Consider the following 26,575-nt stretch of genomic DNA (forward strand, 5'->3'; position numbering starts at 1 on the left):
CGCTGACAGGTCAGACCCACCAGCTATATCTTCGCACGCAAGGAAGTGCCTCCTTATGACGCACAAAAAAATGAATACCCCCTGCTAGCTGGGACCCACCATAGTGGGTGGCTGACTTGTGGGCCTACTAAGTTGACGAGGACAGAGGGATTTGTCAACTTAGTCAATATGAACGATTATAGCTCCAGTGACCGTACAATGTCCATCCAATGGCCATAGTGCTTCTTCAACCTCTGGTCTTCTTGCTCTAGCCGCTCAAAGTAGCACCGGTCGTGCCGCCTGCTCCTACCTCCCGTGGCCGGCTGTGCTGCCGCGGAGGCCTCACCGCCCCCATATAACTCCCACCACTGGCCAGGCCATCCCTCCACTCACCCACACCCCCTGTTATTCTGTGGCGAAGGCAGCCTCACACCTCAGCCGAACCAGTGAACCCTTGTACTCCTCTCCGCGTGGGCATCCACTGCCGCGTCTTCGCCGGCTCCGCGTCGTCCCCTTCCAAAGCAGCAGGGGGCTACCAGACCGGCCAGGGTCATCAACAGCAGCAGGGGGATACCAGACCAATCCAAAGCAGCTCAATGGTGGACAGTATCATGTGTTCACCACCAGTCTGTGTAAACGAGATCAGAAGCTTCATAAGAGGGCGGTGAATGCTGTTGAGCCGGCGGTTCCACGCTATCTGAGATGGTCTGAACAGCCTATCGTGTGGAGTAGGGAGGATCACCCTCCCCGGGTTGATAATCCGGGTCACCTGGCTCTAGTGGTGGCCCCTCAGGTGGGAGGATATAAGTTCACTAAGGTGCTCATGGATGGAGGCAGCAGCATCAACATCCTCTATTATGAGACCTTCCGTCGTATGGGGTTGATTGATAAGAACCTCAGCCAGTCCAATACTGTTTTTCATGGTGTAGTGCCTGGTAAGTCGGCTTATCCAGTTGGTAAGATCGAGCTGGAAGTGGCCTTTGGAGATGAGTACAACTACAGGGCGGAAAAATTGACCTTTGAGGTGGTCAAGATAAGAAGTCCGTATCACGCCATATTTGGGCGGCCGGCTTACGCCAAATTCATGGCACGGCCATGTTACATATATTTACAGCTCAAGATGCCGGGTCACAATGGGACCATTACGGTTCATGGCAGCCGAAAGATAGCCTTGGAGTGTGAGGAAGGTGACGCGGCTTATGCAGAATCTGTTTGTGCAACAGAGGAGTTGAAGTTTTACAAGGACAATGTTGACCCAACAGATATGACGTCTCTGAAAAAGCCGACCACGGGGCATGAGCTGGCAATGAAATTTAAGTCAGCTGATGAGACTAAACTTGTTGATTTCGTTCCAGGTGACTCATCTCAGCAGTTTAGCATCAGTGCCAATCTGGATCCAAAATAGGAAAGCGCGCTCATCGAGTTTATCCGTGAGAATAGGGACATTTTTGCATGGAAACCTTCTGACATGCCAGGTGTACCTAGAGAACTCGCTGAGCACACTCTCAATATTGATCCGAAATTTAAGCCGGTCAGGCAATCCCTTCGGCGGTTTAATGAGGAGAGGCGGAAAGCCATTGGTGAGGAGGTGGCCCGGCTCTTGGCGGCCGGGTTTATTGTCGAAGTCTTTCATCCAGAATGGTTAGCTAACCCGGTGCTCGTGCTCAAGAAGAATGGCACCTGGCGGATGTGTGTGGACTACACGGATTTAAACAAAGCGTGTCCGGCTGATCCTTTTGCTCTCCCCCGTATTGATCAAATCATTGATGCCACGGCGGGTTGTGAGCGCTTAAGTTTTCTGGATGCTTATTCTGGATACCATCAGATTAAAATGGCAGTTAAGGACCAGGAGAAGACGGCGTTCATCACTCCCTTTGGAGCCTTCTGTTATGTGTCTATGCCTTTTGGACTCAAGAGTGCACAGGCGACTTACCAGCGTTGTGTGCAGAATTTTCTTCATAACCAGATTGGGCGCAATGTTCATGCCTATGTGGATGACATCGTGGTTAAGTCCAGGGAGAAGGAGGCCCTGGTCGATGACCTTAGAGAAACCTTTAATAATCTCCGGGTTTACAAGATGATGCTTAACCCGGCCAAATGTGTTTTTGGGGTTCCTGCAGGCAAGCTCTTGGGTTTCCTGGTTTCTAACAGAGGCATTGAAGCTAACCCGGAAAAAATCAAGGCCATCACCTCTCTGGCTAAGCCGGCGTGTATAAACGACGTCCAGCGTCTAGCAGGCCGCATCGCTGCTTTGAGTCGGTTTATAAGCCGTTTGGGTGAAAAGGCCATGCCACTGTACCAGTTGATGAAGAAAACTGATGACTTTATCTGGAATGATGCTGCTAATGCTGCTTTTGAGGATTTGAAGAGACAGCTGGCTGAGCCCCCAGTTCTTGCTACTCCGGTTGACAAAGAGCCCTTATTACTGTATGTAGCTGCTAACACACGAGCTGTCAGTGTGGCTGTGGTGGTGGAGTACAAGGAAGAGGGTAAGGAGTATCCGGTTCAGCGGCCGGTTTATTACGTCAGTGAAGTGCTCATCGAGTCCAAACAGCGGTATCCACATTGGCAGAAGCTTGTTTATGGTGTGTTCATGGCAAGCCGGAAGCTTAAGCATTATTTCCAAGGTCACCCCATCACTGTGGTTAGTTCTGCTCCCCTTGGAGAGATCATCCAAAACAGAGAAGCCACAGGAAGAGTGGCTAAGTGGGCTATAGAGCTTGGGCCTCATGGTCTGAAATACGTACCACACACTGCTGTTAAATCTCAAGCTTTGGTGGATTTCATCAACGATTGGACAGAGCTACAGGTGCCCGAAGAAAAGCCGGATAATACATATTCGACTATTCACTTCGATGGGTTTAGGCAATTGGAGGGCTCGGGGGCTGGAGTTGTATTGACTTCCCCCAAAGGTGACAAGTTTCATTATGTGCTACGGTTGCTATTTCCTTGTACTAACAATGCCGCCGAGTACGAGGCCTTGCTCCATGGTCTTCGGATGGCTAAGGAGATGAGCTTGAGCCGAGTAAGGTGCTTCGGCGACTCAGACTTAGTGGCTCAACAAGTATCAGGCAAGTGGGATTCCAAGGACCCTCTCATGGCGGCTTATCGCCGTGAAGTTGATGCCATTGCTGGACACTTTCAGGGTTACCAAGTAGAGCACATCGATCGCAGGAAGAACGAGGCGGCTGATGCACTAGGCCGGCTGGGCTCTCAGCGAAAGCCGGTGCCGCCTAATACTTTCTTGGACATCTTGCATAACCCTTCTGTTAAGTTACCTACAGAGGAAAACTTGGCTGTCCCTGACCCGGAAGCACAGTTGGTGGCGGCTCTTCACATCACCCCAGACTGGACAGTACCATATTTGGCTTACATGACCCGGGGAGAGTTGCCTGAGGATGAAACTTTGGCCAGACAAATAACCCGGCGGTCTAAGTCAATGATAATTATCAATGGTGAGCTACATCGCCGCAGTGTCACTGGAACTTTCCAGTGTTGTGTTTCCCCTGAGGAAGGCCAAGACATTTTGCGTGAGATTCACGAGGGGGATTGTGGCCATCATGCCGGCTCAAAATCCCTTATGGCCAAAGCTTTTCGTCATGGTTTTTATTGGCTGACGGCTCATGCTGATGCGGAAGACTTGGTCAGTAAATGTGATGGTTGCCAGAGGTTCTCGCGACGGGCTCATGTGCCGGCTCAGGAGCTGAGGATGATTCCAATTACTTGGCCATTTGTGGTCTGGGGGCTTGATATGGTTGGGCCTTTTAAAAGGTCCAAGGATAAGAAGACCCACCTCTTGGTGGCAGTTGACAAGTTCACAAAGTGGGTTGAGGCGGAGCCAGTTAGCAAGTGTGACGCGGCCACTGCAGTTCAGTTCATGAAAAGGGTGATATTTCGCTTTGGTTTTCCACACAACATTATAACTGACAATGGTACCAATCTGTCTAAGGGCGCCATGGAGGAGTTTTGTCAGCGAGAGCATATTCGACTTGATGTTTCGTCAGTGGCTCACCCTCAATCCAATGGTCAAGCTGAGAGAGCTAATCAGGAGATTTTGAAGGGCATCAAGCCCCGGCTTTTGGTCCCTTTGCAACGGACGCCGGGTTGTTGGGTGGAGGAGTTACCCTCCGTGTTATGGAGCATCAATACAACTCCTAACAGATCTACGGGTTACACGCCGTTCTTCATGGTTTATGGAGCGGAGGCAGTCCTCCCTAGCGACATCCGTCATGACTCACCTCGAGTGTCGGCTTATGTTGAGGCGGATAATGAGCGGGCGCGCCAAGATGCTCTTGACTTGTTGGACGAATAGCGTGATGTGGCAGCAGCTCGCTCGGCGATTTACCAACAAGACCTGCGCCGTTATCACACCCGCCGAGTTAAGTCCCGGGTCTTCCAGGAAGGTGATGTGGTGCTCCGGCTCATCCAAGGTCAAACAGATGCACATAAGTTATCCCCGCCTTGGGAAGGGCCCTTTGTGGTCAGCAAGAACTTGCGCAACGGGTCATATTACCTTATCGACGTTCGGGAGCACAAAGATTCACGCACGTCGGAGGAAGAGACCCGTCGGCCGTGGAACATAGCTCAGCTTCGGCCTTATTACACTTGAGCCACCGGCTCTCATAATGTACATATTTCTATAGCCATGTATATATTATGATAAATAATAAAGCAGGACCTCTGTCCTTTTCTCCTTCAAAGGTAAACTTGTTATTTCCATTACAATATCACATGGTCACTTGGAGGCGGATCCGGCTTATGATCGTATTTGAATCTAGCCGTAAACAATATGATCATTTGGGGGCTTCCTGTTCAAACATAGGTCGTATTCGAACCAAAGAGAACATAGCTGTCGATACCCACTTGATTGGCAAATTGCTGAGCTCATTGGGGAGTTTTCTTTGATCATATTTGAATCATAGCTCAACCCCCTTTGGGAACCGACGTGGATCGTATTCGAATCAGCGTCGTTAAACAACTCTTAAGGTCATTTGGGGGCTTCCTGTTCAAACATGGGTCGTATTCGAACCAAAGAGAACATAGCTGTCGGTACCCTCTTGATCGGCATCGCCAAAACCACTGGGGGCTATATGATCGCATTCGAATCTTAGCTTAACCCCTTTGGGACGGTTCTCTGGTCGTATTCGAACCGGAAGCCCCTAAGTTTTGATCTTCTGACTTACAACAAGTTCTTTTGGTCACATCAACAGAGTGCAAGGGCGGCTTTACTTCGCCGGCTTAAATTTGATTCACAATGATAACACATAGTAAGTATTCTTGATGCTGGTAAACCGGAGTTTAGATCTTCAACTCATTATTCGGGTTACATAACCCGGACGTATACTTGAAGGCTTGTAAGTATGCTATTATGGTTACATCAAAGATATAGTTGAGGGCCAGTCTTTGGTGACTTTTGTTCATATTCCGGGTTATATATATAAGGTTTATGATTATCAGTGCGGTAAGCCGCCTAGAGACTTGTGACTTGTTTTCTAGGCAGGACGGTTAAATACAGCTATTCGAGCTTAAGGAAAATAACTGATCAATTATAACCCGGAGGAATAAGAAGAAGCAGCTTCAATGGAGTTAAACATTTCACACGTGCACGATGGCACGACAAAATTAAGTGTTTGTCCTACTCTATTACAAGACTCCCCGAGTCCAAAAGGTGGGGCATTGTTTTAAGGTGTAACCATGAGCCGCCTAAAAGTCAAGGTGCTTGTTGAGTTGAAGCTTCCGGCTCATCCCTCTCCGCTCCTCTGGCTGATTCCATGACCTGGAAGGTTGATAATTTCCAATCAATGCCGCTCAAAGCCTCAAATTGAGCCTCGTCATCAATTAACCCGGCCGGGTCAACTTCTGGGGCAAAGGTGTGCTTACGAGTCGGCGGGATCAAGCTGAGGGCTTCATAACGTGGAGTGGGGATCCTCTGATTTTCCACGTCGTAGCCCGGCTGGTACTTGGTAAGGTCGGTATCATTCCCAATCAGGGTGGCCACCGGGCGCACGCTCTTCACACAGGCAGCAAAGTCTTTTTGGTCGAAGGGGGTGCCGTCTTCCTTTAGGTTGGGGTATCCAAGAGCGATGTCGGCCGGGTCTAGCTCCGGAAGAAAAGCCTTGGCCCGGCTCAAAGCAGCTATCGCTCCGGCTCTTGCAGAGGCCCGTCTTAGCTCTTGGAAGCGCTGAGGAAGAACGGCAAGCCGCCTGAGTACATCCGCCAGGTGAGTCGGAACCTCGTTGGACAGGGCCACAACGGCTAACGCACGCTGTGACCCGGTATAGAGTTGATCCACCAAGGTGTACACGGCCTTCAGCTTAGTCAGAACATTCTGGTTAAGGTTGGAGCTTCTGGGACCTGTTTAAACAAAGTCAGGTAAGCCGGAGACAACAGGGGGACTTATGAGACATAAAGAATGAAAACTTGGTAAAAGCTTGCAGAATGACTTACCGAAGATTGCGGAGACCATCTGTGACACATGGCGCTTTAAGCCGGAGAGTTCGGCGGTTCTCTTAGTTAGAGCAGCCTCTGCTTTTTCGGCCCGGCTCAGCAAGGCGGTTCTCTCCTCGGCCCAAGTTTTTCTTTCTGTTTCAAATTTCTTCTTCAATTTTTCCTGTGCAGCAACACTGAACTCGAATTTAGCATTGGCCTTCCGGGTCTCAGTTTCCTGAGTCTTCAGGCGGTTCTTCAGCTCAGAGATTTCAGATTCAAATGTCTTGCAGGCAGCCTGTACAAATTCTGGGTTACAGTATGAGTGACTATTATGCAACATTAAAGTCCCAAGCACTTTACAAGCAAAGGCACTTGGCACTTGGGGGCTAATGTATGCTGAAAGATTCAATTGGAGATTGCCGGGTCATGAAGGTAAGCCGGAAGCTAAGTCTACAACGTACTCAATCATAAGTAATAGACTTGGGGGCTAGCATGGTAAGGATGGCTATGGAGTAAGCAAGAGAGTTGTACCTCAGATTTTTGCTGTATCTGCTTTACCATGTCAATCTCCAAGTCCCGGCTGTTGTGCACCTGATTAACATAACCAGAGACGATATCTCCAATGCTCAAGTTAGCATAGTTGGTGATATCCAGCTTGGCCCTACGGCGCTCTAGCAACTCTTCCTTGGCAGAGCATTTAGACAGCGCAGTGGGTCTCCCCGGCTCGACAAATTCCGTCCGGGTGATTACAACGTCCGGGTCATCGGCCGGCTGAGCTGGGCTGGGGATCTCCGGGTTAGTTGAAGTCTCTATGACTGGCTCGTCAGTTGGAGCGGTGGCTTCAGGAGCTGAGGCAGATGGCGGTTCTTGAGCTGAAGCTTCCGGTTCAGTCAGGACCGGTTCTTCGACCGGTTTATTCTTCTTCGCCCTCTTGCTGAGCTTTGCTTGAGCACTGAAAGGACAAAAGGTTAGTACAAAAGCATGAGTAAAGATAAGCACAACATAAGATGATCATCATTACCCGGGTGCGGTCTTGAAAGCCGGCAGGTTAGATTGCATAGAATCACCAGAGGAAGGTGAAGTTTCCTGATAATTTGAATCAGAAGAATTGAGCGGTTGACGAGTAATGCCCGCCAAAGGATGAAAAGGGTAGAGCGCGCGTTTGCATGGATCGGTGCTAACCACTGCGATATAAGAGGCCTGCTTCAGGTAACCTCGGTCCGGCGCTTCCTTGATGCTTCAGGTAAGCCGGAGGAGAGGTCTGCATCCTTGTTGGTCCGGGTGTGCCGCCGGCTCTCATGAATCTGTCGCTTCAAAAGAAATTGAGGATCTTGATAAGCTAAAGGATGTGAAAATCTTACTTTCCGGGTTACTCTTCGGACTTTCAGCCTTGGCAAGGGCTCCGAGTCGGAGGAAAGTGTAGTTACCTCTTCAGTCACCGGGTTACTCGCTCCGGTGTCCTCCTGCTGATAATCAGTATCGATAAGGCGGATAGGAATAAATAAGAAACAACAGAAGAGCCTAAAGAATCAAGGGTTACCTCTGACTCGGAGCTATCACTTAGCTGAAGCAGCTCTGAGGCAGTAGGCCTGCTTCCCTTCTTGCGGGGAGCGGCTCTCCTGGCGGCTTTCTTAGCCTTCCTGGCTTTTTTAGCCGCCTCATGGTCATATTTGACCTTCCAGAACTTGTCATTAGCCTGAAAAATACAACAAAGATTTCTTAAAGTTCAGATGAAAACTATTAAAAGGAAAACCAAGGTGTTCAGGTCAGTGGCTTACCGCCGGAGCCGGGTTAGCTTGGCAGAAGGGGTTTAAGCCGGTCCTCCCACAGTCGGCTAAGCTCTCATTCAGGAGAGACTTGGTCATGTCGTCCACGACGTCCTCAGGAAGATCGTTGGGGCTGTGCCGCAGAGGGTCATCCTTCCGGCCCGTGTAAGCACACATTAAGCCGGGGCGGTGGCTCAAGGGGATCACCCGCCAAGAGATCCAGACCCAGACCAGATCAATGCCGTTGAGGCCATTTCCCAGGAGAGCCTTGATCTTATTGATGGTGGGGATCAGAGGTTGACGCTCAGCTTGAGATAGTTTGTCTGGCAGGGGGTGATTTGGCTCCAGACGCAGGGCACGAAAGCCGGGCAGAGGGCTCTCGTCAGCCGGAGAAGTATCCTGGCAGTAGAACCATGTCTGGTTCCAGTCCTTTGGATGGCTTGGCGGCTCAGCATAAGGAAAGAGGCAATCTCTTCGTCGTTGAATGGAGATTCCACCAAGTTCCAAGCTCGGCCTGTTGGCGCACTCGTTCTGGCGGTTCAGATAAAACAGCTCCCTAAAGAGCAGTAGGCTGGGCTCTTCTCCAAGATAGACTTCGCAGAATACTTGAAAATTGCAAATATTTGACACGGAATTGGGTCCTATGTCTTGCGGCCGCAGATCAAAGAAGTTCAGAACATCTCTAAAGAATTTTGAGCCGGGCGGTGCGAAGCCCCGGCTCATGTGATCAGCAAATATCACCACTTCGCCATCTCTAGGTTGAGGTCTTTCCTCTGACGGGTCAGGGGCACGATAAGACATGACCTCCTTCTTGGGCAGGTAACCCATCTTCACGAAATCAGCTAAAGTGTCATCAGTAACATTGGATCTCATCCAGTTGCACGTGATGGGTGCCTTGGGAGCCTTAGGTGGCATTGTGAAAAACGAAAGCCTATGACAAAAGGAAATGTTCGGTTCAATTATAAGCCGGAGGAGGTTTACAGTTCAGTATTCAAGATGGCGGCTTATGAAGGGGCCTAATGATATATGGCTAATTCTTTCGGGTTATCTAAGCCGTTGTGGGCATCGTGAGTAATTCAAGTTGTCTAAAACTTTATCATAAATGAGCCGGAAATTTTACAGCGCGTGGCCTCTTTTAAGCCGGAAATGTGAGCCGCCATAGCTAAACAGAGGCAAATTTTGACTAAGTGTGGCGCAAACAAGTTTCACAGATCGCAGTAATTATTTTGGATCAAATGGTCGGCTAAAAAGAAAAATTTCTAGACCTAGAACTGACACAGAGGAAGTTCATAGGCTCGAACGGGGCTTCTGTGCAGTAGAAAGGATCTATGTGCATTTGGGACGGGTGCGAAACAGCTACCGCAGCAGTTCTATACTGTCTAAAGATCAAGAAGGGGTGTTAACAGTGAAATCTATCAAGGGTTCGTGACGAACGGCGACGAACACCGACGAACTCGAAGGTCGCTAATGCGGATCTGAGGAACAGGGAGGAGAAAGCTTACAGATGCGGAGTTACTGCGGAGGTTCGTCGCGTTTTTCTGGTCACGTCAGGTTGATGCAGCGGCCTGAGTTGGTGAAGACGAGGAGACCCGCGGCGGCGGCGGTGGAGCTCGAGCGGCAGTACAGTAGCGAGAGGAGGAAGACGATGGAGGCGACAAGTGAATAAGGCCTCATGGGCCGGGCTTATTTATAAGGAGCGGACAGTAAGTGGGCGCGAGAAACGAGGAGGTCACGACGTGATTATCGTGCCATGAAAATGCCTCGATTTTCGGGATAGCCATTAAAGATAAGATCCGTTGGGATATGGTGGAATAAAAAAATGAACTTAATAGAAGATGACGTCATGGCGGGTTATAAGGAATCCAGAAGATGACGTCACGGCGGGTTAAAACCTTCGCACAAATATAAGCCGGAAGATTTTCTATCAAAGGGATTGAAGATTGACATGAACCGGTTCAAATCTATCTGGGGCCTAATGTTGAGGATATAACCATTAGAGTCACTCGCCCAGGAGGGGCCGGGTTACTCATAATAGTCATCATGCGAAGCCCAGCACCAAACTTGAAGACGGCGGGTCAATCATGGGCTTAAGACCCGGAGGAGGCTTAAGGCCCGTAGTGTTAACCGCCGTTAGGGTGAAACTTGTAGTGTAAGGCAAGAATAGCTAAGAGTCCGAGCCGGACACTGTTATGAGCCGGCCGGGGCTCTGAGAGCCGCTGGGCGTCAACCTCTCTATATAAAGGGACGACCCGGCGGCGGTTTAGGGACAAGAAAGAGAAGATCGATAACCAGGCAGGACGGTTTAGCCCCTGGTCATCGAAACCCTAATCAATACCACCTCAACTGGACGTAGGCTTTTACCTTCACCGTAAGGGGCCGAACCAGTATAACCTTCGTGTTCCTTGTCCCGTTTAACCCCTTTAAGCTTCCTAGCTGCGATGGCTCCACGACTAAGTCCTAGCACGAGGACATCTGACGTGACAATTCCACGACAGTCCCCAACACACCCAATACAATGGTAAATTGTATAGGTGCACTAGTTCGGCGAAGAGATGGTGATACAAGTGCAATATGGATGGTAGATATAGGTTTTTGTAATATGAAAATATAAAAACAGCAAGGTAACTAATGATAAAAGTGAGCGTAAACGGTATTGCAATGCTAGGAAGCAAGGCCTAGGGTTCATACTTTCACTAGTGCAAGTTCTCTCAACAATAATAACATAATTGGATCATATAACTATCCCTCAACATGCAACAAAGAGTCACTCCAAAGTCACTAATAGCGGAGAACAAACGAAGAGATTATGGTAGGGTACGAAACCACCTCAAAGTTATTCTTTCCAATCAATCCGTTGGGCCATTCCTATAAGTGTCACAAACAGCCCTAGAGTTCGTACTAGAATAACACCTTAAGACACAAATCAACCAAAACCCTAATGTCACCTAGATACTCCAATGTCACCTCAAGTATCCGTTGGTATGATTATACGATATGCATCACACAATCTCAGATTCATCTATTCAACCAACACAAAGAACTTGAAAGAGTGCCCCAAAGTTTCTACCGGAGAATCAAGACGAAAACGTGTGCCAACCCCTATGCGTAGGTTCATGGGCGGAACCTCCAAGTTGATCACCAAAACATACATCAAGTGAATCACGTGATATCCCATTGTCACCACAGATACGCACGGCAAGACATACATCAAGTGTTCTCAAATCATTAAAGACTCAATCTGATAAGATTACTTCAAAGGGAAAACTCAATCCATTACAAGAGAGTAGAGGGGGAGAAGCAACATAAAATCCAACTATAATAGCAAAGCTCGCGATACATCAAGATCGTATCACCTCAAGAACACGAGAGAGAGATCAAACACATAGCTACTGGTACATACCCTCAGCCCCGAGGGTGAACTACTCCCTCCTCGTCATGGAGAGCGCCGGGATGATGAAGATGGCCACCGGTGAGGGATCCCCCCTCCAGCAGGGTGCCGGAACAGGGTCCCGATTGGTTTTTGGTGGCTACAGAGGCTTGCGGCGTCGGAACTCCCGATCTATTCTGTTCCCCGAAGGTTTTAGGGTACATTGGTATATATAGGCGGAAGAAATACGTCAGGGGAGCCACGAGGGGCCCACGAGGGTGGAGGGCGCGCCCAGTGGGGGTGGGCGCGCCCCCCTGCCTCGTGCCTCCCTCGTTGCTTTCCTGACGTGCACTCCAAGTCTCCCGGGTTGCTTTCCTTCCAAAAATAACTTCTCCAGAAGGTTTCATTCCGTTTCGACTCCGTTTGATATTCCTTTTCTTCGAAACACTGAAACAAGGGAAAAAACAGGAACTGGCACTGGGCTCTGGGTCAATAGGTTAGTCCCAAAAATAATATAAAAGTGCATAGTAAAGCCCATTAAATATCCAAGATGGATAATGTAATAGCATGAATACTTCATAAAATTATAGATACGTTGGAGACGTATCAGGACGCGTCTGCCACCTTTACAATTTTTCTGCAACATCATCTGTGTTGTAAAAGTCTTTCCGCAACAACATCCATGCTGCAAAAAGGTTAAGATGGTTTTTTCCTGCAACATTATCTATGTTGCAGAAGTTCTTTCACAACGACACTCACATGTTTCAAAAAAGTCAAGACGGAAATAACAATTCTATCACAGAACCTGCATTTGCAAATGTTTCTATAACAAAAGGTTTGTTATAAAGGGTTGTGAAATCACATTCCAAACTCACATGTAACTGAAGTGAGAAATCTTAAAATTCCAGAGTTATACAAGAAATCTTAATCTTACAGAATTTTTTTTGATAATTAATATCTTCCTTTATTCCATCAAAACGATCGTATCACTTACAAGGAAGGAGAACAGCTCATCTGGTGGCGAATCCATCCAGACACTAGGTGTAGAGTACTGAGAGCATCTCCACTCGCGCCCCCAACAGGCCCCCTAGGGTGAATTTTTTAGCGCTGGCGCCGAAAAAATCACCCAGTCGCGTCCCAGGACGCCGAAATCCGCCGGCTCGGCCCATTTTTGGGCCCGGCGATCCCAGGCCGAACCCAGCGCACTGGGGGCGCCTGGGGGCTCCGGCGGAATGGAAAACGCGTCTGGGCCACTTCTGTCAGGCGAAAACGCATCTTGGACGTCCATATTCGCCCCCTGCGCGCACCGGCTCCCGCCGCCTTGCTGATCCCGGTGCCGTCCACCCCCATCGCCGCTAGACAGGCCATTCGCCCGCCAGAAAAGAGAGAGGGTTTCGCCGCGCCATCCTCCACCCTGTCCCTGGGTGAGCTTTCCGGCGCTCTGGGCGCGCAGGGCGGGATACCGGCGGCTGCGCGTCTACCACGCCCGCCAGGTGTTCGACGATTTGTCTACTCGGCGATGGACTCGGACGACGAGGAGGCGCTCGCGGCGCTGCTGGAGGAGGAAGCCGAAGCTGACGCCCAGGACGAAGAGCATCTCATGGTCCTCACCGCCCTGGCCAACCTGCTAGCGAGCAATGCAAAGCCTCGGCGAGGTGGCTCGGCGCCGGGCCGGATGAAGGCAAAGAATCGACATCGACTAGAAGGCTATTGCTTGCTCTACTCCGCCTACTTCTTAGACGCTCCACTGCACGGCGACAAAGTATTTTGGCGCCGTTATCGGATGAGCCGAAAGCTCTTCCTCATGATTGTGAATTCCATCAGGGAGTTCGACAGCTACTTCAAATGCAAGAAGGATTGCACCGGCACACTTGGATTCACCTCACTCCAGAAGTGCACGGCAACTATGAGGATGCTTGCATACGGAGCTCCCAGTGATTCACTGGACAACTATGGGCGCATGGCCGAGTCCACGACCATTGAGTGTTTCTACAAGTTCTGCAGGGCAGTGGTGGCAGTGTTTGGACCGCAATACTTGCGATCACCCAATGTTGAAGACACAACTCGGATCCTAGCACATAATGCAGCAAGAGGATTTCCTGGGATGCTTGGAAGCATCGACTGCATGCATTGGAAATGGAAGAACTGTCCATTTGCTTGGCATGGGATGTACAAAGGTGCCAAAGGCGGTTGTAGTGTGGTACTTGAGGCAGTGGCCACACACGACCTCTGGATTTGGCACTCCTTCTTTCGTATGCCAGGAACTCACAATGACATCAACGTACTGCAGTGCTCCCCTGTCTTTGCCAAGCTTGTTGAAGGTCATTCTTCTCTGGTGAACTTCGAGGTCAATGGGCGGCATTACAACAAGGGATACTACCTAGCAGATGGCATCTATCCAAGATGGTCCACATTTGTGAAGACTATTTCAAACCCTGTGTTAGGAGGCAGGAACTCCCACTTTGCGAAGGTTCAGGAGGCTTGCAGGAAGGATGTCGAGCGGGCATTTGGTGTGCTCCAATCTCGATTTACTGTTGTCCGGTACCCTGCTCAGACCTGGTCGAAAGATCAAATGTGAGAGATCATGACTTGCTGTGTCATCTTGCACAACATGATCATTGAGAGCGAGCAGGAAGAGCCAGTATTTGACACCGAACCATATTACAGGCAGGGTCCTCTTGCCCAAGTTGATCACCAGCTACCGGCAACCTGGACCGCCTTCCTCAATATGCGTAAGGAGATCTGAGACCCACAGGTGCATCAACAACTGCAGCAGGATCTGGTGGAGCACCTATGGAGGCCCAAGGGCAACGCCTAGCTCGACGTGTGATGAAATATGAGTTTTTATTTGTTGAACTATATAATTTGTATTGAACTATTTGATTTTTATGTGATAAAAATAGCTTTTGTTCAATTTTTTTTGCGAGAAAACTTCTGAACTATTCATTTTCAATCATGGCAGTACAACGAACACCTAAAATAATAAAAATTACATCCAGATTCGTAGGCCACCTAGCGACGACTACAAGCACTGAAGCGAGCCGAAGGCGCGCCGCCGTCATCGCCCCTCCCTCGCCGGAGCCGGACATAACTTTTTGTAGTAGATAGCCGGGAAGTCATCGTGCTAAGGCCCCATAGGACCAACGCATCAGAACAACAACCACCGCTGATGAAGTGTAGCGTAGATCGGAAGGATCCAACCTGAAAACAGACGAACGTAGACGAACGACAACCAAATCTGAGCAGATCCACCAAAGATAGATCCGCCGGAGACACACCTCCACACGCCCACCGAGGATGCTAGACGCACCACCGGGATGGGGGCTAGACGGGGAGGACATTATTCCATCTTCAGGGAGCCGCCGCCGTCTCGCCTTCCTGAGCAGGACACAAACCCTAACAAAACTCAAAAAACCATCTAAAAATTGAGCCCTCCCGTCGGCAAGGGTCGGGATCCACCGCGCCCCAATGGCCCTAAGGCCACGAGAGACGAGGCGGACCGACGACAACGCCGGCGGGAGGCAGGGAAACTCGAATCTTTCTTGAAGAGGAGCTTCTGTTCAATTTGTGCCGAAGCACGCCGAATACGGACCGAAATAAATTGGTCAATTTGCGTCTATAGTGGGCCAATTTACACCGAAAATGGGCTGAAAAGTGGGCTAATTTGTGCCGAAAGTGGGCCGAAATCGGCGGCTGGGGGCGGCGGCTGGGAAACAGATCGCCCCCAAGCCGATATTTCAGCCGGCGCGCCCCCAGGGCGGCGCTTTTTCTAGCCCTTGTGGTGCCGAACAAGTGGAGATGCTCTTAGCTAATTTAGCTAGCTCATGAGCAGCCTAATTACAATCTCTATTACAATGTTCAAATAAGACATGATTAAAATCTAACTTCATGAAGAAACAGTCATCAATAATGGCACTTGCTACTGAATTCGAGCCACCTTCATTAAGAACATTGACAACCCCTTCATTATCCGAGGCCACTTCAATCTTGCTGCAACCGACCATACGTACCAAGTTCAGTTCGAATCTAACTGTTATTGCTTCAGCTATGAAAGCATCATAACAAGAACTCAATCTTTCGTTTGCAGTGGCAATAAACTTTGGGTCTGTCTAGAACACATCTAGATGTGAAATAATTATGTTATATCTAACCTTGTATCCACTATGTTTGTGGTCTATTTTTTTATCCCAGATTTTTTAGTCCTTATTGCTGTGTTATTTATGGGAGTTTAAATGTGACATCCTTAAAAAACATCTAGATATGAATTAGACAAACGGATAAATCTTACAAGAGTTACGATCGAAACGCATACTACTCCGATACCGACACAAAGACAGAGTGACCGTACTAGTTGCAATACTCTCCGGCTCCGGCCCTTCGGAAAACCCGAAAAGACTAATTAAAAAACCCACCACCACCACGGTACCGCTGCCGACTCGCCCACGCAACTCCATCGGTCTCGCCTCGCACATCTTCCTCACCGCCTCCTACCCCCGCCCCGCCCACCTCGCCGGAACCCTACCTCCTACCCCTTCGCGCCCCTGCCGGATCCGCCGATCATCGGACTTGGCAAGCGCAATGGACTCCGACTCCGAGATGCCCGTCGCCAGCGACGAGGAGATGGTGGACGACGAGGACTACTACTACTACAGCGACGAGGGTGAGGGCGACGACGGGGACGCCAGCGGCGGCGGCGGCGCCTCCGGCGACGAGGATGTATCGGCTGGAGACTACGAGGGCCGGGAGGCCGAGGGGAGCGACGAGGCCGTCTCCACGCGCGAGCAGGTGAGCCGGTGAATCAATCCATATGGCCGCACAGATCGGGCCCTTGCTTCCGTGGTGCTTTCGCCTTTTTGGGGATTGTTAGGGTTTGAGACCAGACGGGTTAAAAAAACACATCCATTCGGAAAGGTGAACAGTTCTTGGTTAGTTCTTGGCTGCTTTAGCGGTGAGCGGTGGCCTGTTGCCTGATGCTGAATGGAGCGGTTCTCTTGGGAGAACGGTTGCTAAAACTAAAGGGGTTAGATGCCCTTGCGGGGTGTGACGATTAATGAGATTTGCCATTTGAATGTGGGTGATTTTTCAAGGAGCATTGATGTTCATTGCCAAACTGTTAGCCTTTGTTAGAGCTGGCTTGGCCTGCTTGTAGCTGTCGCTTTTAGTTAGTCAATGAGTCAAGTCTTTTCCTTAATAAGGAGTAAGATAGCGAGTCAAGTTCTTGTCTACAATTCAGTGGGTCAAGGCAAGAAGTCTTGGGCTGTAACAAAGCCACTAAGTTGGTTCTGTACTACTCCCTCCGTCCTTATAGATAAGGGGGAAAGCTTAGCCAGCTGCAGCAATCACATCACCAAAAGAAAAGAAGGAAACAGGCTTTGGCTGTGCGAGGCAGCAAATCACCAAACAGATCGTAGTACTTGTGTACTTGTGCGTGTTGTGAGAAACAACTGAGAGAGGGAGAGAGGGAGGGAGAGAAAGAGAGGGAGAGAGAGAGAGAGAGAGGGAGGGAGAGGGAGGGGAGGGAGGGAGCCGAGGGATTCAGTTCCAACAGTCGCTGTTCTGTTGCAAATTGATGATTAAACCCAAATGATGCACGGGATAATGCTTGATTTACTTGTGATACTGTTCTGTTGCAAATTGATGATGAAACACAAATGATGCACGAGATAATGCTTGATTTACTTGTGATATGATTGGTGAATACCATATCAGTTAGTGGATCAGATTTGTCATTAGTAAGCAGTGAGATGGGTTGCAGGCTTGTAGCTCTGTCTATTTCTGTAGTTTGCTCGTTCTGTCTATGTAATGGATGATTATAGCTTGATCAGGGACGCACTGCTTCTACGGGCTCTGCCTAGTGTTCAGCAGGCAAGAGTTATGCTTGGGCACATCCAATAGCTGTACGAATTCATGATATATGTTAACCTTTAGATGCTTGATAATAGGATGCTGATTCGATAACTTTCTGTCCTGAGCTGGAGAACCAGTTGGATACTGTGTTTTTTCTGGAAAATTAAGCTGTTCTTTCTTTACATGATTTATTAAAAGCTGGCATTGCGTTCCCCTGTTGCATTACTCTTCCATGTCATATTGCTTCATTCTATATGCTTGAGTTCTCTAAAAGAATTTTTGTTCCTGCTATCTACAGAGATACATTGTTTTAACCGAAAAGGATATATCTGAACGCCAAGAGGAAGATATAAGCGAGGTATCTGCATTACTGATGATTCCAAGGGAAGAAGCATCTGTCCTTCTTCACCACTATAAATGGTCAGTTTGTTATCTCAGTCCAGTAACTCTTAGTAATATTTGGATTGTGCTCTGCAATACACAGGCTACTCAACTGCGTATGTCACATCTAAACATAATATTCTATGGTTATAATCTCTTTCTAACTTTCTACCACTTCTAGAGATGCTCTACGAGCATACCACCTGATTGGTATTTAAAAAATTTGTAGTGTAGTTTTAGATAGAGCCCGCAACTGTTCCTGCAAAAATATCCTCTCGAGAATAATCCTATAATTGTGCCTTTTTATCTGTACATCTTGGCTCTAAAGTTCTAAACACCAGACATTGATTTTTTTTAATTTTTTTTTGTGGCTTACGTTCTTTGAATTTACTCATTTCACCTTGATTGTAAAGTTTTACTTAAGGCAATGCGCACACTTTTCTTGCTTGGTGGTTGGAAATTGAAGAGTTGGATCTTTTGGTACTATTTGGAAGTAATGTTGTTTATTTGTACTTGTTCTCTGTTGATACGTTTTAGTTCTTTATTCAGGGACATCAGCAAGGTGAGTGATGAATGGTTTTCTGATGAAGACAAAGTCCGTGGTATTGTTGGCTTACTTATGAATGGAACTGATTTTCATAACTTGAGGAAGGTATGTACTATTTGTTAAAATATTGGTACTTCTGTTTCCTATGTCGGATCAGGGTCATGATGCCCCATTGGCTCTGGATGTATGTATACCATTTTCTAACCTCTGACAGTTGTTTTGGTTGCAGCTAACTTGTGGAATATGTTTTGAAGGGTACTCTTCAGATATGATGAGTTCTGCGGGCTGTGCTCATTTGTATTGCCATGAATGTTGGGAAGGTCTCTCTCTCTCTCTCTCTCTCTCTCTCTGTGTGTGTGTGTGTGTGTGTGCTTGAACGTCTTGTCACATTACTGTCTGTTCCCTGCTTCTGACTTTCTGAGTACCAGTTCTTTCATGCAGTTGTAGGTAAGCATGCATAGCACACTTACTACAAAATTATTTAATTTCGCCTTGTTGGCTTTCCCAAATTTATTTTGTTTTGGTGGCTGTGATTTGAGTAATGTTTGACATGTGTCTGTGCTTAAGACATGATGATATTATGAGTAGGACATAAAAGGATTACTTTTGATTTTCTTTAAAGAACCTGAAGGTTCGAAGTATTCTACTTTGCATCCTTTTGTTTTAGATAGATATGCATTAGGCACAGTTTGGTGATATATCCTGCTGTGAAGGTTAAGATTTAAAGGTTTCAACAGCACACAAGATCTTTCACGTGCGTGCAATGTTAATGTCAGTTAATTTTTGGTCCTATGATGCTACTCCCTCCGTTCCAAATTACTTGTCGCAGGTATGGATGTATCTAGATGTATTTTAGTTCTAGATACATCCATTTATGCGACGAGTAATTTGGAACGGAGGGAGTACTATTCAACTCTCCTGTTTCACACTTATCTCTCCGTTTCAGTCTTTGTTATGTAACTTCTGATAATTAAGTTAAAATTTGTAGGTTATATCAGCGCTGCTGTAAGTCAGGGTCCGGGATGTTTGTCATTGCGATGCCCTGATCCATCGTGCAGTGCTATTGTTCTTCAAGGCATGATAAATAAATTAGGCAAACACGAAGATAAAGAGAAGTACGCACGATTTGCCTTGCGTGCATATGTGGAAAGTCGCAAGAAGGTAAGTTGTTCTTACAATTATTTGGGGGACTATCTTGTTTATACTTTATACTTGCAGGTACATTAGCAATTCTGATATTATGTACTTTTTATGTTACACATTTATGTAATCTTAATTATTTTGTGCAGACGAAATGGTGTCCAGCTCCTGACTGTACATGTGCAGTGGAATTTGTTAGTGATGTAAACTATGATGTCTCATGTAACTGCACATTCCGATTTTGCTGGAATGTGAGTGCTACTGCTTCCATTTTCCTATCAACCTGTTGCTTCTGTTTTTCCTAGCGAATCTTTTATTGGTTCTAGTGATAATACATGCTTGGATTCACTAATGCTCGTTCTATGTTTCCAGTGCACAGAAGAAGCTCACAGACCAGTGAACTGTGATACTGTTTCTAAGTGGATTCTGAAGAACAGCGCTGAATCTGAAAATATGAACTGGTTGGTTACTTGCTCAGTATAGTAATATTTGATGTGTTCTTATCCTTCACCTCAAATACTATGTTTGCGCTGCTAGTGGCCAGTTCAGATAAATAGATTATTATGTAAGCAGTTTCCTGATTTTGTGTGGACTGTAGGGCAGGTTGGTTGATACATGATCTGTTCACATTTTCCATTTTCTTACCTAATAATTTAAAAAACCAAACAGGGCCTCAGTGGTTTCTGGTTGCCTACTTTGTTTTTTTGTTAGTGGACACTTGGAAGCGGTTCATTCGTTCATTTATTCAATCGACGTGTTCTGCCATTTATTTGAAAAATCTGAACTGAGCAATAGAGGCACAAGTGAAGATACTGCTATATATGTTAGTAATAGCAGGAGCATATACCATTAAATTGGTTGGTGTATCAACATGATGAATGGGAGTTAGCCCATAAGTGCGCTAATGAGTATTTATGTTGCTTTAAATCATATCAGCTGGCTTAACATGTCATGGGTGCTCATTTTCAGGATACTGGCTAATTCTAAGCCCTGTCCAAAATGCCAACGACCGATAGAGAAGAACCAGGGATGCATGCATATGACTTGCACACCTCCTTGCAAATTTGAGTTTTGCTGGTATATTTCACTGCCCATTCTTGATGAAAGGCGTTGAGATTTACAGTTTATCATGTTTTCATGCTTGTCATTTGATTTTCTTCAAACATTTTAGGTTATGTCTGGGTTCATGGATAGAACATGGCGAGAGGACTGGTGGCTTTTATGCTTGCAATCGCTATGAATCGGCAAAGAAAGAGGGAGTTGTACGTTTTTTCGACTATGTATCTGTACCCTATTTTTATGGCCCTGTGTGGTTCTCTGTATTGTTTATTTCTCTTCCTTAACCTAATTAGTTATGTTGCAGTATGATGAGGCTGAAGCAAGGAGGGAAAGGGCTAAACACTCACTTGAGAGATATATGCACTACTATGAACGCTGGGCATCTAATCAGACAGTATGTTCAAGATACTTAAGTTTGGTGTCTATGAGTTTCTCTGTTTCTATGATTACCACACATGCAGCTTGCATTATTCTCCTGCTCATGAGTTACCTCTATATCTTTTACCCGTCTCACGTACCTGGACAAGTATTGCATTATCCACAAATGCGGCTTGCATTACTCTCATGGTCATGAGTTACCTTTATGTTTTCTAACCTCCTCACCTATCTGGACAACTATTGCGTTACCCATGCATTTTAGAATGTGCTATTCAGCTACATTACAAAGCCGCAGCTACAGCTGTCGGTGCAGTAATCTAACCAAAGAAGACAAAAAATGAGATACTAGATGGGAGACAGACTCTGGCATCACCGTACTTGATAATTTCTCTGTACAGAAAAAAGTAGGCATATCATTCTACAAATGCAGTTAAGGTTCTAAGATTTTAGCTACCAATATGTCCAAAAGTTTCTGGAACACTTAGTCTCACAAATTACAGTTTTTAGGAATATCACAATTGAAAATCAGTCACATAATCATGCTTTAGGGTCTGAAAAGTCAAACACCTTACATTTTTTGGGTGGAGGGAGTATTACCAAAGTTGTAACTCTTGCAACCTTGTTTCATCAGACATCCTAAACAAATTAGGCTGGTAAAAAGGTCATCTTATGAAAGAACCATGTCAAATACAGACAACTGCCCTAACTCTCTTGAAAAACAACCAACACCCTTCAGCTGTTAGCATCTTCTCAGGACCATCTCTTTAGCTTCGTTGAGGCTTGTCCTTTTCGTGAGCTTCTTCTGATGAGTAAGTATTGTGTCCATGATTATACTTGGTTGGAGCACTAACCCAAGTCCCAATAAAACCAAATATTTTTTCAACTTGCATTGTCGTGTGTATTACCTGACCAGTTGGCAAACATTTTTTTTAATCTGTTGGGCATGTCTATGATGAATGGTTAGATGAAGTCTTTTTTCAACTATATTAAGTTTCTGTGGTGCTGATGTGTCTATTGACAGTCGAGGCAAAAGGCAATAGCAGATCTGCAAAAGGCGGAAAAGGAACAAGTAAGGATCTACATTATGTTATTGGCACTGCCTTTAGTGCTCTAGATCTGAGTTTTTCTGTTTGTTCTTTCCTGATTTGCTCTTTTATGTAACGCAAATTTTGTTTCTCTTGTGTGCTAAAGCTTGCAAAGTTAACTGAGATTTATGGAATACCGGAGACACAACTGAAGTTCATTATTGAAGCTTGGTCACAGGTTTGATGTCATAGTTTTATGTTATGGTCAAACAGACTTTTGACACTATGTACTCAGCAAATCTTCTTATATCTGATGATGCATCACTACACTGCATTACAGATTATAGAATGCAGGCGAGTGCTCCAATGGACGTATGCGTATGGCTATTATCTCGAGGATAAGGTCAAGAGTGGATTTTTTGAGTATCTGCAAGGTTGCTATTTCTGTGCATTTACGAAAGTCGTCCATAATTCTGAAGGTTTTTCACATGCTTGCAAAAATCTTAGAACTTCTGTAACCCTAAATGTTCACAGGTGAAGCTGAGTCTGGTTTGGAACGTCTCCATCAGTGTGCTGAGAAAGACCTGCTAGCGTTTTTGCCATTCTCAAAACATGATACTACTGAAGATCATCCTTCACCAGCTGAATTTGGTGAATTCCGTGTGAAGCTTGCTGGTCTGACAAGGTATTACAGACTTGCAGTCTTCACATCGTTGTGTTATTCTAGTTAATATATGTTGGTTCTTCTTCCTTTAGTTTTCTCTTCTGCTCATCGGAGCTTATTCTCTCTTTGAAAGTTGAACTGAACTTGACTAAGGGCCAGTTCTTTTGCTGGCTTCTAGAATAAGCTGGAATTAGCTACCCCCTACCCAGCTTATTCTAGAAGCGCAACCAATATATCTGTTTAGATTAGCATGCACATCTCTTGGTGCTAAACAGATGGTAAAAGTGAGAGGAATTGTCTAGCATCGTTGTTTAGGGTTGGGAGAGTAGGTGCAGATAAAGAGAAGCTAGCAGTCTAGCACCCACGCTAAGCTAAATAAAGTACTTTTGATTAACTTTTGTGTAGTTTAAACGATAAATAATTTAAAATTCTTAGCACTACAGGTGGTGCTAGCAGATGTTGTAAAAGAAGTTTATAGGGTTGAATGGTGGGAGAAGGCTGATGTGTCGACCTAATTTTTTGGGTGCTAAGGATGCTGATGCTCTTTGAAATTGTTGATTCTATTAGATAACATTGCGAGAGCCCAAATTCATCAAAATAGTGGTACATGAAAGGCATTTGGATGGATGAATCAACTAGGCTTCTCTGATTCACTGGTCATGCTAATTCTGATTAGTGTTCTCTGTGCAACGCATTTATGCAATGACATTTTGTCTGAGCAACATGTTTCCATGCTCATAGATGGCCATTGTAATGTGCTTATATGCTAATGTTGTGCTGCAGTATAACTCGGAATTACTTTGAGAACCTTGTTCGAGCATTGGAAGATGGGTTGGAGGATGTCCAGTGTGCCGGAGAGGCTGCAACCTCAAGCAAGGCCACCAACTCGAAGAAAGCAGGAGCTAAAGGCAAAGTGGCGAAGAAGCAGCCGTCCAGATCATCTTCGGACCATTCTGATGATACTTGGCCATGCGAGCGCTGCACATTTCTGAATCCCTCTTCTGCGGATGCGTGTACTGCCTGTGATAAGCAGCGGTACTAGTAGATTAATAAACTGCTCAAAAGGCAGTGACCCAAGAAGCTCAAAGCGCATGAAAACATGTGTGTGCTTATGCTTTAGAAGGTGAAGCAGAGCTCTCAACGGATGCAAAGGTGTACATAAGAAAGGTCGAAGGTCCGTCCTATGTTTTATGTAGATCCCAACGGATAGCATTGGTTACAATGTCAATGTGCTTTTGCCCCTGTGTTGTAAATATTGGTTACGAATAGGTGTAGTGTGGTGGGCTTCTTCTGCGGTTCCATCCACCTTGCTCCCTTCGTTTCTCCTAACCTAAAACATATTAGGTTAAGACTTACCAAGAATTGTTTTATTAATATATGATTTCTTTTTGTGGGGAATGTGTGATCTATGTGGCCTGAAATTGTTGTTTCCAAAACATTTACTGGTGCTACCTCTGTTCCTAAATGTAAGTGTTCGTAGAGATTCCAATATAGACTACTTTAAAATACGTTTACATATATCTGTATGTAGTTCATATTGAAATCACTAAAGAGACATATTTAAAGCGGAGGGAGTAGTGAACTTATATCATATAAGCCAAATATTAATGGAGAAAGTCTTGGACAAAGACTTGTTTGAACGGAATGTAATAATTCACACTATGAAATTGGGGAGCACTGACCAGCTTGAGGAAGTGAACAGCAAACCAGCGAGTTCTTTTTGTGCCTGCAAATCTTTTAGTGGGTGTCACGAAAATTATTGTTATAGACTTGCACTTTTAGTTCATGTTTTCGAGGAGAGAAAGATGCAAGTACTCATATGAGATCTCAACTCTATGCACCAACAGGGGTATGACCGACTTTCAGCACCTGGTTCCATGGTAGGGCAGACTCATCATGTCCATGGGGAGAGCTGATTTTGTTACGTCAGTCCTCACACCGCAGACCACCCACCACATCATGCCGTTTGTCGTTCCGGTCAGCACCATGTAGGACGCTATGCATAATCACATGTGTAGCATCTTGAATGGCTTTGCAGTATTGCACCTTCAACAATTTCATGTTCTTTGGGAGAAAATTCAGCACATGCAACTCACTGGGGGACTCCAAAGACATTGTATGTCAGTTCACGCCTCCGGGGTCTCGGCCTACATGGCGCTGTTTGTCGGGGCCACCTGGACTAACATGAGAACCGTCGTGTAGAACAACTAGGCCCCTCCAAAGTGCAAATTTTTCGCTTGGCTCATGCTCAGAACATGGTGTGGACTGTGGGCGGCCGACGAGCTTCAGAAGATACGGTGGCCTAACCGTGAACTATCAGCTTTGTAAGAGAGAACCTGAGACGACGGCACACTTGCTCTTCAAATGTAAGTTCACCATCACGGTGTGGGGATCAAGAATTAGCTTCGCATGGACGAGTTAGAGATAGACTCTTGGACCAGGATGCGAGTGGTGGGAGAGGATGGTCCTTCACGCTGGACACCGATGCAAGGCGACAACCACTCTTTTCATGTTGGTGGTCTGGGTGTACGGAGAGGAATGTGAGGGTCTTCCAAGGTAAATCTCACATGCCTTTCTAATATTGTGGCGCAAGGCTAAGAACCGGATGATCGACGGGGCAAAGAAATTGAGTTCTAGCATATGTCGCGAGAGTAGTTTTTTTTGCGTTTTTGTGCCACTTGTGGAGGAGTAACGGACCTCCAAAGTTCAAACCGTGTTTCAAGCCCTTCTTTATTAATGAGATGGAGTCAAAGCTTTTGACTCAGTTTAAAAAAACTGCACTTAAGGATGACGTGTGATGCAGTAGCTTTTTGCAGTTTAGCTATATAATAGTCGGTTGACTTTTCTTATCGGTGTCGATTTTCTTTTTACTACGATTATGCATGCATGTGAGAGGCTTTGGACTAGTTGTATGCATGGCTGCATGCAGTGCCATGCCTCCATGTATACGTGCAACATCTTTTTTTATCTTTTCATTTTCTGCATGTTATTTTTTTATGGTGTGGTGTTGTGTGCAATGTTTTTAAAGCGGTAAAGCGAAGCGAGACGCTGGGGGCGCCTCACCGCTTAAGCGCTAAAGCGTAAAGTGAGGCGATGCTTTAGACTGATCCTAACCTAATGGGCAGTAGATTAGAGAACCATTTAGTGAGACATATATACCATAAGCTGTTGGTTATAGAGCCCACACAAGATCTATCCATTCCACCCTCTTTGCGCTTGCTCTTCTCCCAAAAGAGAATGCAGAGGGCAGGAGCCATACCTTGTGCTGTTGGCCTGGTGGAAGAGGGTTGCACCAGAGGAGGGGGGAGGAGCTGCAGCTGGAGAGGAGGGGGAGGAGCTGTGGCCGGAGAGGAGGAAGCTGCCACCAGAGGAGAGAGGAGGGAGCAGAAAGCCTGGCACGCTCTGTGGTTTTGATTCTCTCTCTTTCTTCCCCCTCCTGTAACTGTTTCACATGTGACCCAGTTTTTCCGCCCTTGTGTTCCCACCCAGTCTAGTTTTCCCGCCTGAAATTTCTTGCCCCTGCCTGGCTAGTCTAAAGCGTCTGCTCTACACTGAAGCGCCAACCAGGACGCCTAAGCGGGCGCTTCAGACGCTCTAATGTCTAAGGCGGACGCCTTAGACACCTGCCTAAGGCAAGTTTGACGCCTTAAGCCTGGAGGGCGCTCTGATGCTTAAGCGACGCTTTACAAACAGAGGTTGTGTGCGTGCATATGTGTGAGACTGGGACGAACCATGGATATGAGATATGGTTCAAATTAATTTTTGACATTTGCATGTGTTTTCGGTTTTGCTTTTCGTTTTTTTGCTCGGTTTGTTTTTATATGAATGTATAGACACAAGTATTATACAAATAAGTGTAAAATATAATAAACTATGAAAATTCATTATTCTTACTTAGTTTTAGCTTTTAGTCTATTGTCTTTCTTCTTTAATTCTTTCTTACTACTTTCTTTTGGCGAAAATTTCAGTATTATTAGTTTATTCTTCCATATT

At 46.4% G+C, this 26,575-nt stretch overlaps 1 protein-coding gene across 2 annotated transcripts; it reads left to right on the forward strand.

The window, feature by feature from the left end:
- Positions 1 to 15,952: 15,952 nt before the first annotated feature.
- On the forward strand, positions 15,953 to 23,980 carry LOC123164282 (probable E3 ubiquitin-protein ligase ARI8). Of its 2 annotated transcripts, none has more exons than XM_044581698.1 (15): positions 15,953 to 16,326; positions 17,687 to 17,808; positions 18,319 to 18,421; positions 18,531 to 18,636; positions 19,305 to 19,477; positions 19,606 to 19,707; positions 19,829 to 19,917; positions 20,426 to 20,533; positions 20,628 to 20,718; positions 20,820 to 20,909; positions 21,915 to 21,962; positions 22,085 to 22,156; positions 22,259 to 22,352; positions 22,453 to 22,603; positions 23,366 to 23,980. In XM_044581698.1, exons 1-15 carry the CDS (start codon positions 16,120 to 16,122, stop codon positions 23,622 to 23,624), a joined length of 1,815 nt encoding a protein of 604 aa, XP_044437633.1. In that variant the 5' UTR covers positions 15,953 to 16,119; the 3' UTR covers positions 23,625 to 23,980. The 2 variants fall into 2 exon arrangements, with proteins under 2 accessions (XP_044437633.1, XP_044437634.1); XM_044581699.1 differs by having other exon boundaries at positions 15,954 to 16,326; positions 18,546 to 18,636.
- The last annotated feature ends 2,595 nt before the right edge of the window (positions 23,981 to 26,575 follow it).

Source organism: Triticum aestivum, chromosome 7D (genome assembly GCF_018294505.1).
Source record: "Triticum aestivum cultivar Chinese Spring chromosome 7D, IWGSC CS RefSeq v2.1, whole genome shotgun sequence".
NCBI classification, from domain to species: domain Eukaryota; kingdom Viridiplantae; phylum Streptophyta; class Magnoliopsida; order Poales; family Poaceae; genus Triticum; species Triticum aestivum.